This window comes from Agelaius phoeniceus, chromosome 7 (assembly GCF_051311805.1).
Source record: "Agelaius phoeniceus isolate bAgePho1 chromosome 7, bAgePho1.hap1, whole genome shotgun sequence".
Taxonomy (NCBI): Eukaryota; Metazoa; Chordata; class Aves; order Passeriformes; family Icteridae; genus Agelaius; species Agelaius phoeniceus.
Genome location: NC_135271.1, coordinates 10,353,254 through 10,374,641, shown reverse-complemented (window position 1 = coordinate 10,374,641; position 21,388 = coordinate 10,353,254). Strand labels below are relative to the sequence as shown.

General features: G+C 59.1%; 2 protein-coding genes across 3 annotated transcripts in view; one reads left to right on the top strand and one right to left on the bottom strand.

Moving 5' to 3' along the window:
* The first annotated feature begins 467 nt into the window (after positions 1-467).
* SLC19A1 (solute carrier family 19 member 1) lies at positions 468-6,653 on the top strand. Of its 2 annotated transcripts, none has more exons than XM_077180932.1 (6): positions 468-990; positions 3,462-3,760; positions 4,449-5,196; positions 5,451-5,643; positions 5,727-5,868; positions 5,968-6,653. In XM_077180932.1, exons 2-6 carry the CDS (start codon positions 3,548-3,550, stop codon positions 6,154-6,156), a joined length of 1,485 nt encoding a protein of 494 aa, XP_077037047.1. In that variant the 5' UTR covers positions 468-990; positions 3,462-3,547; the 3' UTR covers positions 6,157-6,653. The 2 variants fall into 2 exon arrangements, with proteins under 2 accessions (XP_077037047.1, XP_054509028.1); XM_054653053.2 differs by lacking the exon at positions 468-990 and adding an exon at positions 997-1,146.
* Positions 6,448-21,388, bottom strand: part of COL18A1 (collagen type XVIII alpha 1 chain) — a 36,594-nt gene continuing 21,653 nt past the window's right edge. The window contains exons 3-43 of the mRNA XM_077180931.1: positions 19,664-20,208; positions 16,944-17,024; positions 16,792-16,851; positions 16,472-16,610; positions 16,267-16,370; positions 16,155-16,181; positions 15,888-16,058; positions 15,774-15,800; positions 15,621-15,683; positions 15,456-15,542; positions 15,260-15,313; positions 15,031-15,180; positions 14,848-14,910; positions 14,630-14,674; positions 13,561-13,701; positions 13,417-13,479; positions 13,278-13,304; positions 13,140-13,184; positions 12,956-13,018; positions 12,567-12,602; positions 12,406-12,495; positions 12,239-12,268; positions 12,103-12,129; positions 11,880-11,942; positions 11,662-11,736; positions 11,533-11,568; positions 11,361-11,414; positions 11,083-11,148; positions 10,824-10,895; positions 10,597-10,630; positions 10,404-10,466; positions 10,271-10,314; positions 10,054-10,176; positions 9,813-9,957; positions 9,588-9,661; positions 9,380-9,508; positions 9,164-9,199; positions 8,566-8,826; positions 8,285-8,482; positions 7,888-8,003; positions 6,448-7,805 (exon numbers count right to left, since the gene is read on the bottom strand). Of these exons, the coding sequence (XP_077037046.1) occupies positions 7,592-7,805; positions 7,888-8,003; positions 8,285-8,482; positions 8,566-8,826; positions 9,164-9,199; positions 9,380-9,508; positions 9,588-9,661; positions 9,813-9,957; positions 10,054-10,176; positions 10,271-10,314; positions 10,404-10,466; positions 10,597-10,630; positions 10,824-10,895; positions 11,083-11,148; positions 11,361-11,414; positions 11,533-11,568; positions 11,662-11,736; positions 11,880-11,942; positions 12,103-12,129; positions 12,239-12,268; positions 12,406-12,495; positions 12,567-12,602; positions 12,956-13,018; positions 13,140-13,184; positions 13,278-13,304; positions 13,417-13,479; positions 13,561-13,701; positions 14,630-14,674; positions 14,848-14,910; positions 15,031-15,180; positions 15,260-15,313; positions 15,456-15,542; positions 15,621-15,683; positions 15,774-15,800; positions 15,888-16,058; positions 16,155-16,181; positions 16,267-16,370; positions 16,472-16,610; positions 16,792-16,851; positions 16,944-17,024; positions 19,664-20,208 (3,941 nt within the window). The 3' untranslated portion in view covers positions 6,448-7,591. The remainder of the gene's footprint in view (positions 7,806-7,887; positions 8,004-8,284; positions 8,483-8,565; positions 8,827-9,163; positions 9,200-9,379; positions 9,509-9,587; positions 9,662-9,812; positions 9,958-10,053; positions 10,177-10,270; positions 10,315-10,403; positions 10,467-10,596; positions 10,631-10,823; positions 10,896-11,082; positions 11,149-11,360; positions 11,415-11,532; positions 11,569-11,661; positions 11,737-11,879; positions 11,943-12,102; positions 12,130-12,238; positions 12,269-12,405; positions 12,496-12,566; positions 12,603-12,955; positions 13,019-13,139; positions 13,185-13,277; positions 13,305-13,416; positions 13,480-13,560; positions 13,702-14,629; positions 14,675-14,847; positions 14,911-15,030; positions 15,181-15,259; positions 15,314-15,455; positions 15,543-15,620; positions 15,684-15,773; positions 15,801-15,887; positions 16,059-16,154; positions 16,182-16,266; positions 16,371-16,471; positions 16,611-16,791; positions 16,852-16,943; positions 17,025-19,663; positions 20,209-21,388) is intronic.

The following is a 21,388-nucleotide window of genomic DNA, read 5'->3' as shown; positions in this document are numbered from 1 at the left end:
ACAGGGAGCTGACGGACACGTCTGCTGTGGTCTGGCCACCCGCCCCAGGACCACCTGGGGGGCTCAGTAGGGCTGGAAGCCTCTGGGTTGGAATATCCAGGGCTGCCTGGACCTTACAGGCTGGCTTGGCTGGGACGGGTGTGTGGGTGTGTGTGTGGGCGGGTGGGTGTGGGTGGGTGTGTGGCAGTCCCCGGACGTCTGGGATCCTGCTGCCGCACTTCCAGGCGGGAAGACATAAATATTTCACCGGAACAGCCGAGCCCTGTCAGCTTGCATTTGCTTCTGGCAGGGTGAGCGCTGGGAAAGGGGGAGGAAAGGCGGGGAGAGAAGATGCCCTCGGAAGATGCACTCTGAAGATGCATCATCTCCCGGGAGATGGGGCACTAGCTCCGAGGCTAGATTCTCGGGGAGCTCCACCTCCTCTAGGGATGCTCTTCCCTCCGGAAGAAGTGCACGGCCATGCTTCAGACCCTCCAGGTCCTGAAGGCCGTACTCACCCCATAAGCAACTCTCGGGGGTTGCTGCCAAGCTGGGTGAGGGGATGAGAAGTTTCGGAAGCTCTGCTTGGAGCACAGCGGGGAACTGTTCGGGACCCTCTGGGATACGGCACAACTGCGTAGACTGGAACAAATCCACCCCCAGGAAACAAACGGGGTGCAGAAATAAATCCAAGCAGCCACGGGTATCACAAATCAGCGGAGGGAGGCAAGGCTTGGGCAGCGTTCCCCAGGGCCCGCAGCCCAGAGGCCACGGCAGATGTGCAAGGAGCGGACCCCAGCTGAGGGCAGTGGACAAGGGGGTCCTTCACGCCCAGCCGACGCTTTCGGAGGGGGATTTGTCCCTATACGGGACACAGGCGCCGGCACAGCTCTGTTCCGGCGTGGCCGGGTTTTTCCTGTTCCTCCTCCTCCCCTTCCTCCCTCCCGCTGCACTGTGGGGTTTGTAGTCCCCACGTCGCTCCGCACCTGGAGAGCGACTACATTTCCCGAGGTACTCCTACATTCTCCTCCTCCTCCTCCTCCTCCTCCTCCTCCTCCTCCTGCTGTCTCTGTCCCGGGCTCGCCGCCGATCGGGCTCGGGTGGCAGCGGGGAGCTCCGGATCCCGCCTGGCCTCGGCCTGCAGTGCCCATGCCCGCCGCCCAGCAGGTACGGGGTGCGGGGTGCGGGTGCCGCCGGGGCGGTGCCGTGCCTGGTGCGGTCCTGGGATGCCGGCAGTGTTGTTTCCCCCGGGTGCTGGGGATGTGTGCCGGGCGCTGTGTTGTTTCCCCCCGCTCTGTTGTTTCCCCCGCCGTTGTTTCAGGGTGAGCAGGTGCCGCGTACCGCCAACACCCTCCTCTGCCAAGTACACCCCGCACCACCCCGCAGCGCCTATCCCTTGGTGCTGGGCGGTGGGAAGCAGAGAGGTGCTCGTACGGTGGGCGAGGGTGCATTTTCCGGAGCTTCCCAGCCCTTGTTTTAGGGAAGGTACTCCAGGGATTCGCGCGCCCCATTCGGCGTGGCAGCTCCGCACATAACACGTGGCGCCTTGGCAGTGTCAGTTGTATGCCACCGGCACGCGGCTGGGCGGAGGGCATCGCGCCCACTCCCAGGGCTCTCCCCTCTGGACCACGGGTGGCTCTGCCGCCCGTGTCACCTCTGGCCCCGGGCTGACAGCGGTGTGTGGCGTGACAGTGATCCATGTCAAGGTCACACCCAGATAACTCGGTGATAAACAGGTTCACACGGTGATAACGGGCCGGCTCTGCTCCCTCTCCCTCCCTCTCTCTTCTCCCTTTTCTTCTTCCCTCCACTCCCTGGCTTGCACCAGGTACTCATATCCACTCATCTCGAGCAAAGTAGCTCCATGGATGTTCTGGACAAGGGGGGTAGGGTGCAGCTAGGTGGGTTCTGCTCTGGAGTCCCTTAGTGTGTGGGGACACACATGCTGGGAGTTAGGAGCCAGTGCTCCTGGGAATGGAGCAGCTTCATGGAGCTGCGTCCTGGATTTAGTGTGGATGGTTTTCTGTGGGCCAGGGATCCATGTATATATCCCTCCTGGATGGACAGGGCAGGAATGGGGAGCAGAGGGTGGCAAACACCCCACAGGAGTTGTGGTGCACGTGGCGGCAAGCAGCTGCTGCAGGTGACATCTACAGCCCAGCCTGGGGACAAGAAAGTGATGGAGCAGAGTCCAGGAACTCGCAGCTGGCAGTGGCCCCGGCACGGTGCTGGGCTGGGTGTCTGCCGGGGGTTAGCCCTTGCTCCTTGCTCCTTTCCCTTCCTGCCACTGCAGGGGCCAGTGCTCCAGCCAGTGCCGGACAGGCTCGCTGGGCAGCGAGTGAGTGAGCGCCTCTTTGATCCCCAGGGATCTGTTTAGGGGCTGCCCCAGCCGTGAGCTCTGGCACACGAATGTTTTGGTGACACTCAGGCACCAGTGCTGAAATCCCATGGGAATGCTACTGGAGTGGTGTATCCTCACTGGGGCAAATGGACACTTGGCGTCCTGTAGGTTTAGGTCACCACCAGCTTCCTCTGCCACCACTGGTGCTGGCTCATGTCCCTGTTTATCCTGTGTTATCTGGCAGCAGGGGGGGGATTATCCCCCAATTTCACCATGCAGGATGCAGTGGGACACAGACTAGGACCATGAACTTACTTTTTAATGACCATGATTAGTTGTTCTATGGTTATCTGGGTAATCAGGTTTCTAAACCTTGCTCCTGTGGCGTGTGTTGGAATACGAGGAATCATGTGGCATGAAAAGTCACCTAGGTCACTTCTTGTGGGAGTGGGGAGTGCTGGGAGGACATTAGTCCAGGCCTTCTCCTGTCCCTGCCCTCATCCCATGACCGCTAATCGGGTCTCCTGGCACTGCCAGCTTTCCAGCAGCCAAACCTCAGGATCTGAGCTTTTAATCCTTCTCTGGACCATGAATCTCGTGGCATTTTGCATTTCCCCATTTTGCACAAGCTGGGGATTGTGTCCCCCTGGGATGAGCCAAGCGACAGCCGTTTGCCGGCGGCTCAGCTAAAGTCCTGCCAGCCATCCCGCTACTGAGTAACACGGGTGGCCCCATGCCCGGGGTGCACATTAACTCATTTCCACAGCCAGCACATTCTTGTGCCATCCCCTCCAGAGCATTCCCGGTGCAGGGCGTCTGCATCCCTCTGCCTCTGCAGCTCAGAGGAAGTGTTGCTCCAAGAAGCAGCAAAAACCCACTGAGTCTTAAAGGGGAGGAAGAGGAGGTGATGGGAGCTGAGGATGCCCCACTGTGGATCCAGATGCTCCGTGCATCCAGGCTCCGGATACATGTGATGTACGAATGCTGCCCGAAATGACCCCCCCCCCCGCTTCTGCACAGCAAGATGCATGGCTGCTTTTCTTCTTCCCAGAACATCTCCTGGGGAGAAGGTAGTGGTATTTATTTGCCTTGCGATTCTTGAGGAATTTTGAGCCTGTGCCAAATGCTGCTTTTTCCACAGAAACTGCAGCGCCCTGGTTTTCCATGCGCCCGAGAGCGCCTGTGGACAGAGAGGGGCTGCGTGGTCCAGCAGACCCTGTGTAGCTAATGGCTCCCAGGATAATGCTGCTGTCCTGCTGCAGAGCCATGCCCAAGAATGATGGCACCAAAAAGCCGGCGCTGGAGATGGTGCCGGACCAGCGCTGGAAGCTACAAGTCTGCTACCTCTGCTTCTATGGCTTCATGACACAGATCCGGCCCGGGGAGAGCTTCATCACCCCCTATCTGCTGGGGACCGACAAGAACTTCACAAAGGCAGAGGTGAGCTGTGGGCATCTGGTCCCCCACCCTGGTGTCCCCCTTTATGGCCATGGTCACCATCCTGGGGCTGTACAGAGCATCCCTCAGTGCTTCTGGGGTGCACAGGGGTGTCGTGTCCTGGGCATGGCAGCATGTGGTGACTCAGTGGTGCTTTCTGGGCAGGGAAGGTGGTGTGTTGTGGGGCCTTGTCTCACTTGGCTGTGAGGTCACCCTATCCCCTGAGTCCCAGGCTCAACTTGCCCTGGCATAAAACCTCGTGCCCAGGCTAGCAACTGATTTTGGGGGCGGTGTGTGACCCCTGCCCACCTTAGCAGCCTGTTGGAGGGTGCTGGGCTGGGAGAAGTCATGCCCCATCCCACTGGGGAGACTTTTCCATGATGGCACAGTGCACTGCTAGGCCACTGGCAGTGATGGGGTTAGACAAGGAGGGGCCACAATGTCATCATCTCCCAACTAAGGGATGCTGGCCTCAATCCCAGCTGGCTGCTGCGCTGTGGGAACGCTGCATTCCCGGCATGGGAAGGGGCCAAGGCTCAGCCAGACCCCCAGCTGAGCATGCTGCTTGTCACAGTCCTCCCCGAGGAGGTGCTGCTGTGGGGGTCAGCAGCCAGTGCTCATACCATCTGCAGGTTGGGGGGCATTGCCAGGGATGTGCCCAGCGCTTAGCCCCTCCTTGCCCTCATGGCAGGTGACCAATGTGATCACACCGGTGCTGTCCTACTCCTACATGGCCGTGCTGGTGCCCATCTTCCTGCTGACAGACTACCTGCGCTACAAGCCCGTGCTAGTGCTGCAGAGCCTGAGCCACATCTCCATCTGGCTGCTGCTGGTGCTGGGCACTTCCGTCCTGGCCATGCAGCTGATGGAGTTCTTCTACGGCATCACCATGGCTGCCCGCATTGCCTACTCTTCCTACATCTTCTCCCTGGTCGCCCCGTCCCGCTACCAGCGGATGGCCAGTTATTCCCGCTCTGCTGTGCTCCTGGGGGTTTTCACCAGCTCCGTGTTGGGCCAGCTCTGTGTCACCTTGGGTGGTGTCCCCTTCCTCACCCTTAACTACGTCTCCTTGGGCTTTGTCAGCTTCGGCCTCATCCTCACCCTCTTCCTTGAGCGGCCCCGGCGCAGCCTCTTCTTCAATCGGCCCGGGGGGGCTGATGACGCCGCTGTGCCCACTGAGCTGGACAGGATGGCTGGGGGGGACAGCAGGAGGGGGACACGGGGCTGGAGGGACATGGTGCTTTGCCGGATGCTGCAGGAGCTGGGAGCACTGGCCCGGCAGCCCCAGCTCCGCCTCTGGTCCCTGTGGTGGGTCTTTAACTCAGCTGGGTACTACCTGATGCTGTACTATGCTCACATCCTCTGGAACAAGATCTCTCCTACCACAGACAACCGCCGGGTGTACAATGGAGGCGTGGATGCTGCCTCCACTCTGCTGGGTAACTCACCTGGGATCGGGACACTGGGGGTGTGGGGGGACACTCACATCCTGCTGCCTCCTGTGGGAATGGCTGGGGACACCAGAGAGGCGGGGGGTCACTTCTGTCCTGCTGCACCCCTTGGGAATGGTGGTCCTTATGGTATTTTTGGTGGTTTGGCATTGGGGATGACGGGATGGTTACTGGGCTGGGTCCCAGCCTAGGTAGGGCAGGGGATCCTTGAGCTGTTCACAGCATCCTTCATCCCTCCTCAGGAGCTGTCGCCTCCTTCGCTGCTGGCTACGTGAAGATCCGCTGGAAGCTGTGGTCAGAGCTGGTGATTGGAGTGGTTACGGCATTCCAGGCAGGATTGCTCCTGCTTATGAACTCCACCACCAACATCTGGCTGTGCTATGCTGCCTACATCCTCTTCCGTGGCTCCCACCAGTTCCTGGTGCCCATTGCCATGTGCGTGGTGCTCCTGGGGACCCACTCCCACCCTGGCAGCTGGGTTGATGCCAGGGGTTCACCAGTGCTCCCATTTTTCCCAGTTTCCAGATTGCTACCTCCCTCTCCAAAGAGCTCTGTGCTCTGGTCTTCGGGGTCAACACCTTCTTCGCCACAGTGCTGAAGACTGTCATCACCATCATCGTGGCTGACAAGAGGGGCTTAGGCTTATCTGTGCATCCCCAGGTAGGGGTGGGGTCGCACCTAGGGTGGAGGTGGTCCCTGAATGGTGCGGGATGAAGGGAGGGCTCCAAGTGCTGTTCTCCCCTCTCTCCTCTTTTGCAGTTTTATGTGTATTTTGGCTACTTCACCCTGCTGGCCGTGGTCTACCTGCTGGCAGCCATCGGAGTGGGTGTCCAGCACAGCCACCACAGGCAGCCAGTGGAGCTGGCCCTGGCCAAGAAGCCATGCCAGCTCCCAGTGGAAATTCCAGCACAGGAGAAAAGCCCGGAGGTGGGCACCATACAAGCCTGAGTGCTGGTACCACGACGCTGTGGCCGGCTCTTGGCTCCCCAAGTGAGCATTGTCATCGCCACCATGTGCTTGGTGTCCTGTCCCACTGCTGGTCCTGGCTGCTGTTCTGTCAAGGATGTAACCACTGGGACATGTTCTCTGCTTTGTGAGGACAGGGCTGTGCCCCTTCCCAGTCCCCACACACAGAGAGGGGGCAAGATTCCCATGGTGCCACTGCCGTGTGTCACACACACATGGGGTATGGATGGGGACCCCATCCCACTGCATCCCCATCATGGCACAGAGCCAGGCTACAAGAGAATGTTTCTTTATTCAGTGCCTTTAGAAAATGGTTTATAGGACACAACTGATGACAAAAAAAATATAAAGATCCACACACTTTAAATTGTATTAATTACACAAAATACAGTAGACTGTAAGAAATAGAAACTGTGTGACTTGCACAGCTTTTATGGTAATAATTTCCATAGAATAACAAAAAAGCTAGTTACAAATTTCTCTTTTTTCTTTTCTTTTTTTTTTTGTTTTTTTTTTTTTTAGCACCTTGGATTTGCCCCCACAAATTCCAACCAGCTTTGCTGTGTCTTTGCCATTCAAGCCCAGCAAAGGTGGCACAGGGAGGGGGGGATGGCAGTGCCTGGCCTCGGTACCACACGTGCTCAACACGCACACACACAGAGAAACACGTGCCAGGAGCACAGCTGGCCATGCCTTGGGGCCACCCTGTCACCCCAGTAACTGGGCTGGCTGGGGCTGTACCTGGGCTGTGGGGGCACAGCCGGGGGTCCCCAGGGTGCGTGGATGGGATGGGGGAGACCAGACCCCCACCAGAGCTCTGCTGGCTGGGTGGTGGAGGTGAGAATGATGATGGGATGGTCCTTACCTGGGGAGGATGGAGACCATCTGGGAGAGCCCCAGCATCAGCACAGGACAATCCCTTGGGTGGGATGCTGGTGTCTTGGCTGGAGAAGACCCTGTGGCCTCAGCAGCAGGGATTTGCTTCCAACCCCAAGCTCCTGGTGAGGACAGCGTGGGGCTGGGGGGCTGGGGTGAGAGAGGCCCCACAGGCTTTTGCGGGGAACAGCCCACATGGCAGCACTGAAAACTCCCTGCCGAGCATCCTCCCACCCAGCCATCCCAAAAACAGCAACCAAGCAGGGAGGGGAACAAGCTGAAGTGGTTAAATATTAGGAGTTAGAAGAGGAGGAGGAGGAGGAAGGCCACCAGCCCATGGCTGCCCTGCCCCGGGTGGGACCTGAGCCCCTGCCAACCCAGGGCAGGGGCCATGTCAATACTCTTTGGCTTCAGGTCTGCAGGAGAAGGAAACCCTGCAGGGCAAGAGTGGGTGCGTGGAGGGGGCTGAGAGGTGCTGGGGTGCAGGCTTGCCCAACCCTCCCCAGGGACATGGGGGTACTCAGGGGTGCCAGGGCAGGTATCACTTTTTGGTGGCGGTCATGAAGCTGTTCTCGATGCAGAGGACAATGAAGGCTTGCTGGCAGCTGCTGGCCACCTGCTCCAGCAGTTTTCCAGAGGCCAAGGAGGAAGCCTGGCCAGTGACTGCACGCTCCTCTGTCCGCCATGTTTCGCAGTAGCTCTCAGGCAGGCGCCGACCCTTGGCATCTGAGCCATGCCAGACACTCTTCTGTGGCCTGGAAGGGTGAAAGGTGGGGGGCTGCTGCTGCCCCACCATGCTCCAAACCCCAATTCCCCATCACTTGGTCCTGCACTCACCATCCCGCATCCCGCAGGACATCCCGGCCATCAAAGGAGAGGATGCGGGCGCTGGTTCTCAGTGGGGCCCCGCTGCCCGTAAAAAGGGCTTCCCAGTTATTGAAGAGCACTTCATCCTAGCGGGAAGGGTGGGAAAATGGAGGAGGAGGGGGTTTAGCACTGCCTGCACCCCAAGAGCAGCCCAGAAGCTCCAAGCTGCAGCAGCCTCTGGGAAGGGGATGCTTCATGATGGATGGCAGCTTTGCTATGCTCTGCATCCCAGACCTTGGCGGTGCTGGGTTAATAGCTGGACTTGCTGATCTTAAAGAGATCTTTCCCAACCATAATGACTATGTGATCCTATTCTGTGATCCATGAGAGCTCAGACAGTGTTGAGAAGGGGATGGGACATGCATACCTGGAGGTTGACAATGGGGACGGCGGCGCGGTCGGCCCTGCGCACGATGCTGTAGAGATCCTGCAGGCGCGAGGACAGGAAGGCACGGAAGGTGCCAGCCAGCCCAACCTGTCGGGCTTGCTGGAAGCACTGGAAATCGGCGCCCCGGATACCACGCATGCCACCACTCAGCGGGGTGTTCAGAGCCACCAGGTGAAGCTGCCAAGAGGACACAACAGGGCTTGAGGGACACAGCTTTGGCCACCACCATCAGCTCCCCTCAGCCGGCATGTGGCACTCACAGCAGGCTGGAAGTCCTGGTGCACATGGGCGGCCACAGGGGCGGGGTCTGGCCGGCGGTGGATGTAGTACCCGTTGATGAGCTCGTGCTGGTGGTGGAGCAGGGGCTGCTCGGGCAGGCGGTGCTGGTTGGCCACCACCTCGTCCCCACGCCAAGGACGGGCGGTGGCCGAGGGGACGTGGTTGCGGAGCGGGTGCAGGGGCCCGCGGGGCTGGGGGCCAGCGTAGTGGAGGGTGGGCGGCTTGTCGTACACCTCGTTGTCCTGGGGAGGGGGACACAGTATGAGGAGGGGCATGGTGCCCCAGGTGGGGATGGGGATGGGGATGGAGATGGAGAATGTTGGGGATGGATGGAGATGGTTGTGGTTGGATGAAGATGGGCATGGAGATGGTTGGGGTTGGATGGATATGGCACTGGGAATGGAGATGGTTGGGAATGGGGATTGATATGGTTGGGGATGAATGGGGAATGAGATGAAGTTGATTGATGATGGATAGAGCTGGTTGTGGATGGGATGAGGATAGATGAGGATGGAGGATAGGGATGGGAATCGGAAAGAGGATAGGAATGAGGATGTGCATGGGAAATAGAGGACTCACCAGAGCCGAACTGGGGATCAGGTTGTGCTCCTCCAGCTGCAAGGGCATGGCACATCAGATCCCAGCTGCCCCCCTCTCCTCTTCCTCGCGCACGGGTGGGGGGACCCCAAGCATCACCAAGAGTCACCACCGAGCCCCCGGGATGGTGCTGTCCGCGCTCCCCTCAAGCCGGGCAGTGCAGCCCCAGCAGGTGTGCCCCTCTGCCCCCGCACTCACCAGCACCCTGCGGAAGCCCCCGCGGAGGCGGACATAGAGTTCCTGCCGGTCCGTCAGGAAGACGAGGCCGCCCTCGGGCAGCTCGTGCGCGGCACTCAGCATCGCCTGGTACGTGGGCATGGCCTGGAGCTGTGGGCACAGCCCGGGGCAGGGCTCAGGGATCGGCTGCCTGCACCATGGGCAACGCCTGCCCAGAGCCCTGACTCACCCCCAAGGATATCCCACTAGTGCCTGGTGGTCCAGGGGGTCCTGGTGGTCCTGGGGGTCCAGGGATGCTGACAGCTGTGGGGGAAGGAGGGTGAGATGGAGAGAGGTACAGCATGAGGAGGAATGCAGAGCTGCAAGGAGGGATGCATGGGATACAATCAGGAATGCTGGGGGGGGGTTAAGGAGGGATGTGGGGGTGCAGGGTGGAATGCAGTAGAGCAGGTACCTTGTCTGTGGGGACCTGGGAAGGAGGGTGGCCCGGGTGGACCAGGAGGGCCAGGGGGGCCCTGCCGCCCCTCGTATCCGATACCAGGGGGACCCTGAGGTCCTGGAGGCCCCGGTGGCCCAACAATACTGTCCCCCTTGGGACCCTAGGCAGTGTGAGAGAAAATCTGTTGGAGCAAAGCCTCCAGAGATGCCACGTCCTGCTGTGCCCCCCTTCACTCTCCACCCTATCTGGTACTCACCGGCAGCCCGGGGTATCCCTGGGGCCCTGGAGGCCCTGGAAGTCCAGAGACTCCAGGACTGTAGAGTGGGGTGCTGCCTGGCTCGCCCTTCTCACCCTTGGGACCTGCATCCCCCTTGTCACCCTGTGGGATGGCACAGTCTTAGGGTGAGCAACTGGGATGCACTGGGCACCCCAAGTGATGCTGGGTTCCAGCTGCCAGTGTGCAAAGGGCTTACCCGCAGGCTGGTACCAAAGTGACTCACGTCATAGGGGAACTGGCCTGTGGAGAGAGGGAGAGGAGGGGAGAGGAGCCAGGATGGGCATGAGCCATCCCCTGCCTGCCTCTGACAGCAGGGACCAGTTATCTACCTGGTGGTCCTGGGGGTCCGGTATCACCTTTCTCTCCCTTTTGTCCTGAGAACTGGTGGAAACCTGTGGGGAGCAGCAGAAATCCATCTCAGAGTTGCAGCTATAAGGGATGGGAGGGGGTTCCTCCCCAGCCCTGCTTTGCCAAGGTTCCCCAAAATGCCCAGAGGGGGCGGGGAGAGGGACACCCACTTACTAGGGAACGCTGGGTGGCTGGAGTCACTGAAAGTCTGTGGAGATGCAAAGGAAGTGGCTGCAGAGACAGCAGCATCCCTGGGGACCCCCCCTAATGCTGGTGACAGTCCCACATGCCAGCTCCAGCCAGGATGTCACCAGAGCATTCTCTGTTTCCTCCAGGCAGGCAGGGGACATTGGGGGCCCAGTCACCAGCATGTCCGTCACGGTGACCGTGGTGATACTCACATTGCCATTGTTGTAGACTATGCTGCCAGGTGGCCCAGGGGGCCCAGGGGGTCCTGGGGGGCCTGGGGGACCCTGTGGGGGTTGAGAAGATTTGTCAAAGTCCTGCAAAGTGGACAGTCCCCACCATGGAGGGGGACAACCAGCCCCTGAGAGAAGGAGACATGCCCTTTGCCTAAGGGATTGGGGTCCTTGGGGATACCCTCAGGGTGTGTGCCCCGCCCTGCAGGGCCAGCAGCTGGGGGGTCACAGCAGTGCTCACCCGCAAGCCCAGCACGTCTGCAGGGTCACCCTTCTCGCCCTTCAGCCCGTTCATGCCAGGACGTCCCTGTGGATGAGCAGTGCAATGAGCCTTGTCCCCGTTCCCCTGCCAGCCCCTGGTGTCACATCTGGTGCTCCAGAGTCACCTCTGACACCCCAGCACTGCCCCATCCCTCAGAGACACAGCAGGGTGTGGGGCTCAGTGGGTGCAGGACGTGCAAACTCAGAGGGGGGCGCGGTGGAGGCGATGGACACAAACAAACCGGGAGCAGGTCTTACGGGTCTGCCCGGAAAGCCAATCTCTCCCTTCATCCCTGCTCGTCCTGGGGGACCCTGGAAGGGAAAGAAGATGAGGGTGAGAGATGCTCAGTATAGAGGCATCCCCTCTGCCTAGGATCATCTCCATCCCTCCCCATGGGACACAAGGAAGGGGATGGTGATGGTGACTTACCGATGGTCCCATTGGGCCCTGCAGCCCTGGCTCCCCCTGCAAATAATAGAGAGGGACAGGGCATCACCACTGGGACCACCTGGCACTGTCCCAGGGGGATGTCCCCCCCCATTCCTGCCAGGAACCCACTTTTTCTCCTTTCATCTTGGCAGTGACCACAGTCCCATCAGGGCTGATGATGACGCCGGGCTCCCCCTTCTCCCCCTGCAAGAGAAGAGGAGGTGGGAGGGGACACGCAGGGACCAGGCTCCCTCCCATGACAGAGCTGGTGTCACCTGATGGCCAGGTGGAATGGGGGACCAGGAATGTGACCACTCAATGGGGTGCAGGTGGCCTGGAGCAATTACCTTCAACCCTGGGGCACCCTGGGGACCAGTTGACCCCTGGTCTCCTTTTGGTCCCACCGGGCCCTGCAGAAAGGACACAGAGTCCATGTCATTCCCAACTCAGCAAAGGCAGGCTCCAAACTCCCCCTCCATCACCACCACTCTGCAGCAAAGCACAGCAGGACTGGCGACCACAGCTGTCACCAGGGCCACCCCGTGGTCCCCAGATGTGTCACCAACTCACCGGGAAGCCAGCGTGGCCTGGTCTGCCCTGCAGAGAGAAGCAGAGATGCTCCTAAGAGCAAACCCCATCTTTCCAAAAACAGGCTTCCCTCCTGGCACTGCTCAGGGGTGGGCACAGGTGGCAGGAGGGCACCTACCTCTGGACCAGGAAAAGCCACCAAGGACTTCTGCAAAAAGAGACAAAATGAGGTTTTTCCCCTGATCTTGGCTCCGAGGGTCAGAGCTGCTGGTGAGGTCTCCCTCACGATGGCTGCTGGAATACCCCTTCCCCTTCCCTATGCTGAAGCCAGGTGCCACCACTTACATCTTCACCAGAGACACTGATGACCTGTCCAGGGGGACCAGGTGGGCCAGGGGGGCCAGGCAGCCCCACTCCATCCTGGCCTCGCTCTCCCTGGAAAACACAAGCCATCAGCCTAGGGCCACCAGTGGCTGGTCCCCCATCCCCAGCCTGGTGGCACCTACCTTCTCACCGGTACTGCCTTTGTCACCTTTGGGTCCCTGGAAGAGGAGCAGGAGGGAGTGAGCACCAAATGGAGAGGGACTGTGCCCCACCAGTGCAGACCCCCTCCCACCTCTGGCTCAAAAAATACTACAGGCAACCCCACCTCTGCCTCCAGCTCCAGGCAATGAGCCAAGCTGCAATGATTTTGGGTGGAGGTGGTGGCCAGTGTGGTGACAAGGTGGGGGAGGACAGGATCCTAGGGGGTGTGGGCACCCCTGACATGTGGTGAACCAGGTCCCACAGCAGGGAGGGGGAATTTTGGCTGCTGGGGATGGAGCTGCTGCAATCAAAGGCGCCCTGCCTGGAGGAGGGGGGGTGTCTTCTGGAGCTGGGGGGCTGAAGCTCCTACCTGTGGTCCAGGGAAGCCCTCCAGGCCAGGGCGGCCATCCATGCCAGGCATGCCAGCATCTCCCTGCAATGGGAGCAGGAAAGGGCAGGATGCAGCCCCAGGTCGCAGAGCACAGCGGTCCTGCCCACTGCCCTGAACACCCGGGTGCTGGCACAAAGCCATCCCAATCTCCCAGTGCTCCTACCTTTGGTCCCGGCAAGCCAGGCTGTCCGGGGCTGCCGACCTCTCCCTGCAAGGAAAGAGGTGTCAGAGGCATCCCTACAGGCTGCCTGCAGGCATCCCACATGGATAGAGCCAAGAGCATGTTGTAAGGGTTCCTCACCTTCAGCCCCGGCAGTCCTGGCACGCCCTGCAAGCAACAAGGGGACCATGAGCACTGGGTGATGGCAGGGGACATGATGGCTGGGAATTCCCTAGGGAGCCCAGGATGGAGAGGAGGGAAAGGGCAGGAATGGCCCTACCTGTGGTCCTTCAGGCCCAGGTGGTCCAGGGGTGAATGACAGCCCCGAGCCCTCCATGTCACCCTAAATGCAGGGAGAAGGGGCTGAGCTGTGTCTGTCTCCAGCTCCAGCTCATCCCATCCCATCCCTGCAGTGACCACTCACAAATCCAGCCTCATAGCCCGGCCCCGGTGGTCCTGGAGGGCCGGGGGGCCCTGGCTGCCCTCGGGGTCCAATGGGCCCGGGAAGGCCGGCTAAGCCCATTTCTCCTGGGGGCCCTGCTGGTCCCGTTTCTCCTTTGTTGCCCTGCAAAGGAGACAAAAAGGGCACAGATGGAAGGTGACAGTGGTCACTGCCTGGAGCCTGCAAGCAGGAGGCAGAGCATCCCCTCACAAATCCCCTCTGGGACAGGATATGGAGGATCTCCCTGATGTTCCCCTCTCTAGGGGCTTTGTGGGAGGGGGCATTGCCCAGCTTGGGCACCCTTCATCCCACCAGCTCCCCTTGTAATGTCCACAGTGGCCACCAGAGGCTCGTCTAAAATCATAAAATGGGAATGTCTTTGCACGTGGGGCTGGCTCCACTGCTGCAGCAGAGCTCAGTGCCATAAAGGAATGCTCACAGGCATTCCAGGGATTGCAATGGCTCTGGAAGCAACAGGCTCAGACCTTACACACGCTGCCACCCCATCTGCCCTCTGGGTGCTGCAGAAGTGCAGAAAGTTAGAATTAAGGTTACGAAACCTTAATTTTTGAGGGTTTTGCCCCCAGTTCAGGCTGTAGTGGATGGTGATCACAAGGGGCAGCATCCCAACTCTAAGGGGCTCCCATCCCAGCAAGCCTTTACTTCCACTTTTGGGGATGCAGGGTGGAAAGAAGCTGGAGCAAGCAGGCAGGAGAGAGTAATGCACAGAAGATGGGGTGTTTTCCAGTGGGGTGTGGGCATCTGCCAAGCAAAGTCTCCTCTGTGTCTTGAAACACCCCTCCTTGGTTTTCCTGCCCACTTCCTGATGTGGCAGTGCCTGGAGCAAAGCCAAGGCAGGGTGGCAGGAGCCCAGTGAGCATCCTTTGTGGGGTCAGCAGCTCCATGCACCTTTGAGATATGGCCCTGATCTGGGAGGAACACAAATAGCAGCACCCCTATCCCCATTCCTGTGCAAGATGGCTCCCCCAGGCAACATCCCTGCCTCCAGTCTGCAACGGAGAATCCAAAAATCCCACCCCAGGCACAGTACCTTGGGTCCTGGTAGGCCAGGGAGGCCAAGGTCACCCATATCGCCCTGGGAAGGAGGAGGGAGAAGAGGGTGTGGAGAAGCTGCCCAGCCCCAGGCAGAAGCAGAATGGTGCTCCCCAGCCCAGGAACTGGGGCCTCCCAGAGATGTGCCAGTGCTGCCTGTGGGACAGCTGTGACACGCTCTTGGGGCACATGGGACAGGGCCAACCTGCCACTCACCTGCTCTCCTTTGGGCCCCGGCTGCCCATCCTCCCCATCTCTTCCTGGAGGACCCTGAGGACCCTGTAAGATCCCAGGAGTTGGTTCCAGCACAGGAAAACCCTGTAGGGCTGGTGGGCACCAAGCCCCCCACCGGCACAGAGTGGCCCTGGCTGGGTCTCCTTGGCCAACCCACAGACCTACCACTGGCCCCGGGGGCCCGGGGGTCCCGTCCCTGCCTGGCAGCCCAGGCGGTCCCGGCAGGTCCGTGCGGTTCATCCCAAACCTTCCTGGCTCCCCTGGCAAACCAGGCACGCCAGGTGGCCCTGGGGGACCAGGTGGCCCTCGTGGACCCTAGAAGAGACATGGGGGGCCATGGCTGAGGGTGTCCCCCCCCTTCCAGCTGGCAAGACAGGCACTCAGCCCCACTCACCCGCAGGCTCTCCAGGTCACCACCGAAGCCAGAGCCCTCCATGTCGATGAAGGTCTGGGAGAGAAGCACAAGGGGGATGTCAGGGCACCTGGTGGCACTGGGGCTCGCCCAGGGGCTGGTGGGATCACTCTGCACCTGTGTGGCTTGATGGACCACCCCCCATCCCTCAAATCCCTGTGTCCCAGGGGTCACCCACCAGCTTGTCATTCTTGGAGGAGGGTCCCGGTGGTCCTGGAGGGCCAGGTGGTCCAGGGGGTCCCCTTGGCCCCACACCTGGGTCACCCTAGCACAGAGGAGAGAATGTGGTTTGGGGGTGCAGCTGAGCTGGGATGAGAGGAAGGGGGGCAACACTGGCACTCACCTTCTCCCCCTTCAGGCCCGGCTCCCCTGGCATCCCAGGGAATCCTGGGGGCCCCATTTCACCCTGCAAAGGGGAGCAGTGGGGGGTCAGCAGGTGGCAAGGCAAGGGGATGGTCATCCCCCATCACCCTGCCACCCCCTCCACCCCACTTACGGGTTTGCCGTCCTCGCCAGGATCTCCCTAGGGATGGCAGAGAGTGGACAGGTCAGTGTGTAGGTGGGTAGAGTAGGGGGACAGGCACACCCTGTGTGGGGGGAATTGACTCACAGGCTCGCCATCCCTGCCAGGGGCTCCATCCTTCCCTGGTGTCCCTGGAGGGCCAGTGACCTGCTCCACCACCGAGCCATTGGCATGCTGAGAGAGGGTCCCAGGGAGTCCAGGGTCACCTGGTTCTCCTTTTTGGCCTTTAGATCCAGGGTAGCCAAATCCAGCACTGCCCTAGGGAGGAGAGGGAGATGGGAAAGGGTGGCAGGTCTCTGAGCTGGCAGCCTGGGTAGGGCATGGCTCTGTGCCAGCTCCCACAGTGATGCTCACCTTGACACCCAGGTCTCCTTTCTCCCCCTGAAGATCAGAAATAGAAAGAAATGTGTGTCAAACACAAGTGTCACCAGCACCCTCGAGCCCCTAGGGATCAACTCTCACCCACCTTTTGACCCTTGACACTGCCTGGCCCTACAATGCCATTGGTCCCTGAGTCTCCTTTCAAGCCACGTTCCCCCTTCTCTCCCTTTTCGCCTTTCTGACCGGTGCCTGTGGAAAAGGAAAAGGACCCAGTCGGGGCTGAGGATGGCCACACCACCACCATGTCCTCACCTGTGCACCCTGGGGAAGAGGAAAGCCACTGGAATTACCTCCCGTGGAGACCCGCAGTGTCTCCTCTGCTCTGGTCCTCTCGGCTTGCTGCGGGGACCCCCCGCCACTCCTCGGGCCACTGCCCCCCGCCACGGGGGGGGAGGTCACGGGGACAGCATCCAGCAGCCCTGGGACACCCTGCACCAACAACGAGGGGACACCATGACACCCTTCACCTCCCAGTGCCTTCCCATAATGGACAGGTGCTGGGATATCATCAACCATCCCATGACCTCAGCCATGCAAGGCACTCAGCTCTCTGCATCATGAGAATTTTAGGGTCCTGCCCTGAGTGCTACACCTGCTGGCAGCAACTCACCTCGACCTTGCCTGAGGGCTGCTGTCCACCTTCCATCCCGCTGCCAAAATCCCCAGAGACCTGCATTTGCCCATGGAGAAGGGGTGAGAGCTGAGCTGGGAGCATGGTGGGGGCACCCCTGAGCCCTCCCTGGCCATGCTGCCAGTGCTCACCTCTGTGTCATCCTCCTCTTCCTCACACTGGCGCTCAGCCGCCCGAGGGTCCCCTCGGAGCTTCAAATCTGCAATGACCCCCTGCAAGGAGACCGTGCATGGGTGGGGGACATGGACAAGCCACCCAGCTGTGATGTGACCTGCTGTGCCACTCAGCCACCACATCCTCATGTGGGAGAAAAAGGATGGATGAGATCTGCTGTGCACACTGCAAGCAGGTGGAAAAGTTCACCACCCAGCTGGGGGCATTTGCTTGTGAGAGGAAATGATATAATTTTTTAATTATACATAAACTATGTATTTATAATATATTTATTATATAACTTAATCTACTTATAATTCATTAGTATTATGTCACAGTCAGCCTAGCTGAACTGCAACTGCCCTGATCCCTATTTTCCTAAGTCCATCACATTTCCTTGTCTGGACGTGGTGCCCTGTACTTTCAGGCCAGCTCCAATATTATTTTTGTTGTCTTGCCCAAAGAAGAGACACCAAGGGGGAGGTATCTCCTCTCTCAGAGTTCACTTCCCAGCATGGTCCCCTGCTCCTCCCCACTGAGATCAGACAGATGGGCAGCATCCCAGCTTGGCAGACTCCCATCCCCACAGCATCCCTGTGCCCCATCCTGCAGCCAGGACTCAGGCTAGGCTCTGGGATGTGCTGGGTGATCCCGCTTGCAGTGGGAGCTGTGGGGTTCAGACTGGGACCCGCACCACCTCTCCTGCTGAGTCCCGGATGCTACAGAGGTTTGGCTGGAGGCAGCATCCTTAGGAAGGGATTTGTGGTGGTTTCTTGTATAAACAAGTGGCCTGGATGCACACGGTGCTTGCAAAACACAAATAAATAGTAAGGAAGTGCAGATTATCCCAGGAAATACAACACGTGGGCTGCAGAACCTGCCAGCTGTCCTTGCGTGGGGCAGGGCAGTCAGCTGTGGCCAGGGAGCCCTCAGCAGAGGAAAAACAAGGAGCACAGCCAAAAGATCCCTGTAAAAGCTCTGCTGGGTGTCTGGCCGGGTCCTGGCTGCTACCTCTGCTCAGCCCATGTGATGCCAGCTCTGGCACATGGCTTGTCCAGCCATGCTGGTGGTGCTGGGCAGTGGCTGCAAGGTTGAAACCTGGGGCTTTCCAAAGGCATGGCAAAAAAGCCACTTCTAAGCCCTGAAGCAAGGCAGTCCCACAACAGATGGTGATAGGGGACCTTTGCAGCCTCTTTGCTCTGATAAAGAGAGCAGCAGCACCAAAGATCTTATAGTAAATCCATAGAATCATGGAATCATTAAGGCTGGAAAAGCCCTCTAGGACCATTGAGTCCAACAATTAACCCAGCGCTGCCAGGTCCCCCACTAAACCATGTTCCCAAGTGCCACTTCCAGCTGCAAACGAATCCTCCTGCCAGGCCCTAGCTGAGACCCCATTTGCCCCTGTGAGAGCTGCTGTCCCAGGGGCTTCTGCATCACCTGCAGGCTTTGCCCCTCCAGGTTTCCTGCCACAGCCACAAAGGCGATTCAGGAAGGAGCAGAGGTGCCAGGACACTCCTCCAGCTGCCTCCCAGCAAGTTCATCCTGAGGCTTGACCCAGGGCCAGGCTTTAAACCACTTGATGCCCCATTAGTTCCAGATAACAGGAGGCAGGGCTGGCTGGACAGTGATAGAAACACCACGAGGCAGTCAGATGCCGCTCCCCTCTCGCCCAGCCAAGGCCTCCTTCCCTCCTAGGCCAGCTATTCCCCATGGGAAAACCGGGGGTGGGCAGTGGGATCAGGGGTTGGCAAGCCTGGGAGCATCACCTGCTAAAAGGGTCTGCTCTGCTCCAGGCTGTTGCTGTGCCTTCCATATGGTGCCAAACCCCTCAAGCTGGGGAGAGGAGCTCCTCCACAGCCATGACCTGGCCCTCCCCGCATGTTCAAGAGCAAAGAAATTGCTCTTCAAGAGCAGAGTTGCTCTTCAAGGGAGCAATCGGAATCCCAGTGCAAACCAGTTTGTAGCCCATCAATGATTAACCCCTTCCTGGGGGAGCTTTCCCTGCCCAAAGCCATTCCAGGGGGGAATGTGGCAGTACAGTCAGGATGATGTTTAAGCTCAGAAACGTGCTTTGCAGAACTCCACAGGAAAAACATTGCTCCCCTCAGCAGAGCCTCTGTTGCTGGGCAAATCCTGCTCAGCCCAGGATAAACCTGAACATTCCTCTCCTCAAGTCCTGCAGGGAATTTCCATGTCAGCTGGGCATTTTCCCCACACTTTCCACAACCCTTATCTGGAACACAAGTCCTGCTCAAAGCACTGGCTGAGCTATCACATCCTTCCTCACCCTCCAAAGTCTTCCTGCAGATACTGCCCAACATCAGCCAGCAAAGATATCCTCTAGCCCAAGCATTTTTTCCATGTAAGGGAGACATTTTCCCAGACAAACCAGCTTCTCCACCAAAGGAGCTGGGTATTTTTAGGAATGGGAACAACTGAAGAGGCTCCATGTGTTTGCTGGGAAAAGGCAATGGTGGGACCTGCATGGCAACCCCATGTCCTCCTGCCAGCCCAGCTTGAGAGCTTTGCCTTGGTGAGCCCCAAGACAGTAAAGCAGTGGCATCTCAAGCCACCTCCATGTCACATGTTCCCTTTGCCAGGGACACACATGGAGCTGGTTGTCTTCTGGGCATGGGCAGTATCACATGTCTCCAGGCTTTTGGGAGATAGTCCTTGGGGTGACCCAAGCTCTTACCTGATATTTATCTGGGTCAGCCCCTCCAGCCTGAGCAACAAAGAGCCCAGAGCCCTCTTCCAACTCCATCTCATCTGGGGAGCGCTCAAAGTGGACACGCTCGTGCTCCTCACAGTCCAGGTAGAGGACAACTTCCTCCTCCTCCACACTGATGGCGAAGCGCGTCCACTGGTTGAGCAGGGTGGGCACAGTGAAGGTGGCAGCCGGGTAGGAGCTGGGCGAGCCCGGCTCCGTGTAGTAGAAGATGATCTGCTGCTGGCCCGCGCGCAGCTCTGAGAGCTTGACGCCCACATAGATGATGCTCTGCGAGGAGTCCGTGACGGCAAAGAGCACACCGGCCCGGGGCGTGGTGGGCTGGATGTGGAACAGCAGCGAGAAGTCTCGGTAGAACGGGCTCGGCAGGTGGTACCGGGCCACTTGGCCCGTGTTGGCATTGGGACCAAAGACGTAGCCAGGGTTGTTGTCGGGGCCATAAATTCTGTGGATCTCTTCCGTTGGCGGGTCCCCAATCAGCTCCAGCAGGCTGATCTCAGCACTCAGGCTCTCTGCAAGGAGGAAGGACAGGGGATAGTCAGTTCCAGCCAAGGATGGTCACTCAGCAAGGACACCCCTGCCTGTGCCTCCCAAATACACTGTCCTTCAGTGGCTCCCTCCACTCACCAGCCCCAAGATTTGTGTGTTGGCCGAGACAGTCACCTTCAGCTGCTCCCACTACATCATTCAGATACATCTCCCAAAATGCTCCCCATTCCCAGCTGCTGGCCCTCCAACCACAGCTGGGACATCATAGAATCATAGTATGACTTGGGTGGAAAGGGACCTTAAAGACCATCTCATTTCAATCCCCCTGCCATGAGCAAGGACACAATCCACTAGACCAGGTTGCTCAGATTCCCTGAGATGGGATAAAACCAAAGGGGTCTTGCCCATGCTAGGGAGATGCTGCTGGAGCACGAGGATGCTGAACCACCATGGAGCCCTGGGGCAGTGTGTTGCATCCATAGTCATTCCGGGACCACAGTAACCCCTTGCATCATCCCAGTACAAGATCCAACGGTCACCCCAGCTGGGAATTAATCAGAGCCATCCCCTCGCAACACCCTGGGAACGCAGCTCAAGCCAGCTCAGCTTCCCAGATGCTCTCAATTTGGAGGTCGCCTCCTTTCCCAACCCCTATTGAGAATTAGGGAATTGGGGAAGTTCTGCTGGAGAGAGTCTCTCCTACCCAGCACAGCTGAACATCTGGTGAGGGTGAGCCAGCGCTGTGTCCGCCAGCTCCCGTTGTTCTGGCAGCCAGCACATCCTCATCGCCCACACACCGGGTGCTGGATTCCTCCTCTCCTATGTCAACTGCTTGGGGCCAGTGCCAGCTCCAAAGGAGAGGCTTTTTAACCTCTCCTTTCCTGAGAGGGAGGAAACCCAACCACCCTGGCTCTGAAACTGCTGAAGGATCTGCACTGGGAATGGATGCTCAGCGCTGAGTTTTGGCCCCATCCCGAGCCAGGAGCAGGAGCTGACACAATTCAGTGTCCCCAGTTCCATCGCTGATTTTTACGTGAGCAATGGGGAGTGCGGGAAATCAGAGGTGTATCCAGAGGTAACCTGGGCTGAACCCAGGAGGATCAGCCAGGAACTTCCACCCAACTCTGAAGCCAGGCATTTTCCTCCAAAGCTCTTTAAAAAAAAGAAAAAAAGAAGAAAAAAAGAAAAGAAAAAGAAAAAGAA

Bases quoted from the DNA above. Each gene is read 5' to 3' on its own strand.
- SLC19A1 (XM_077180932.1), top strand. From the start codon at position 3,548: ATGGCTCCCAGGATAATGCTGCTGTCCTGCTGCAGAGCCATGCCCAAG. The intron at 5,197-5,450 runs GTAACTCACCTG...ATCCCTCCTCAG, and splicing joins TGCTGCCTCCACTCTGCTGG to GAGCTGTCGCCTCCTTCGCT. The intron at 5,644-5,726 runs GTGCGTGGTGCT...CATTTTTCCCAG, and splicing joins TTCCTGGTGCCCATTGCCAT to TTTCCAGATTGCTACCTCCC.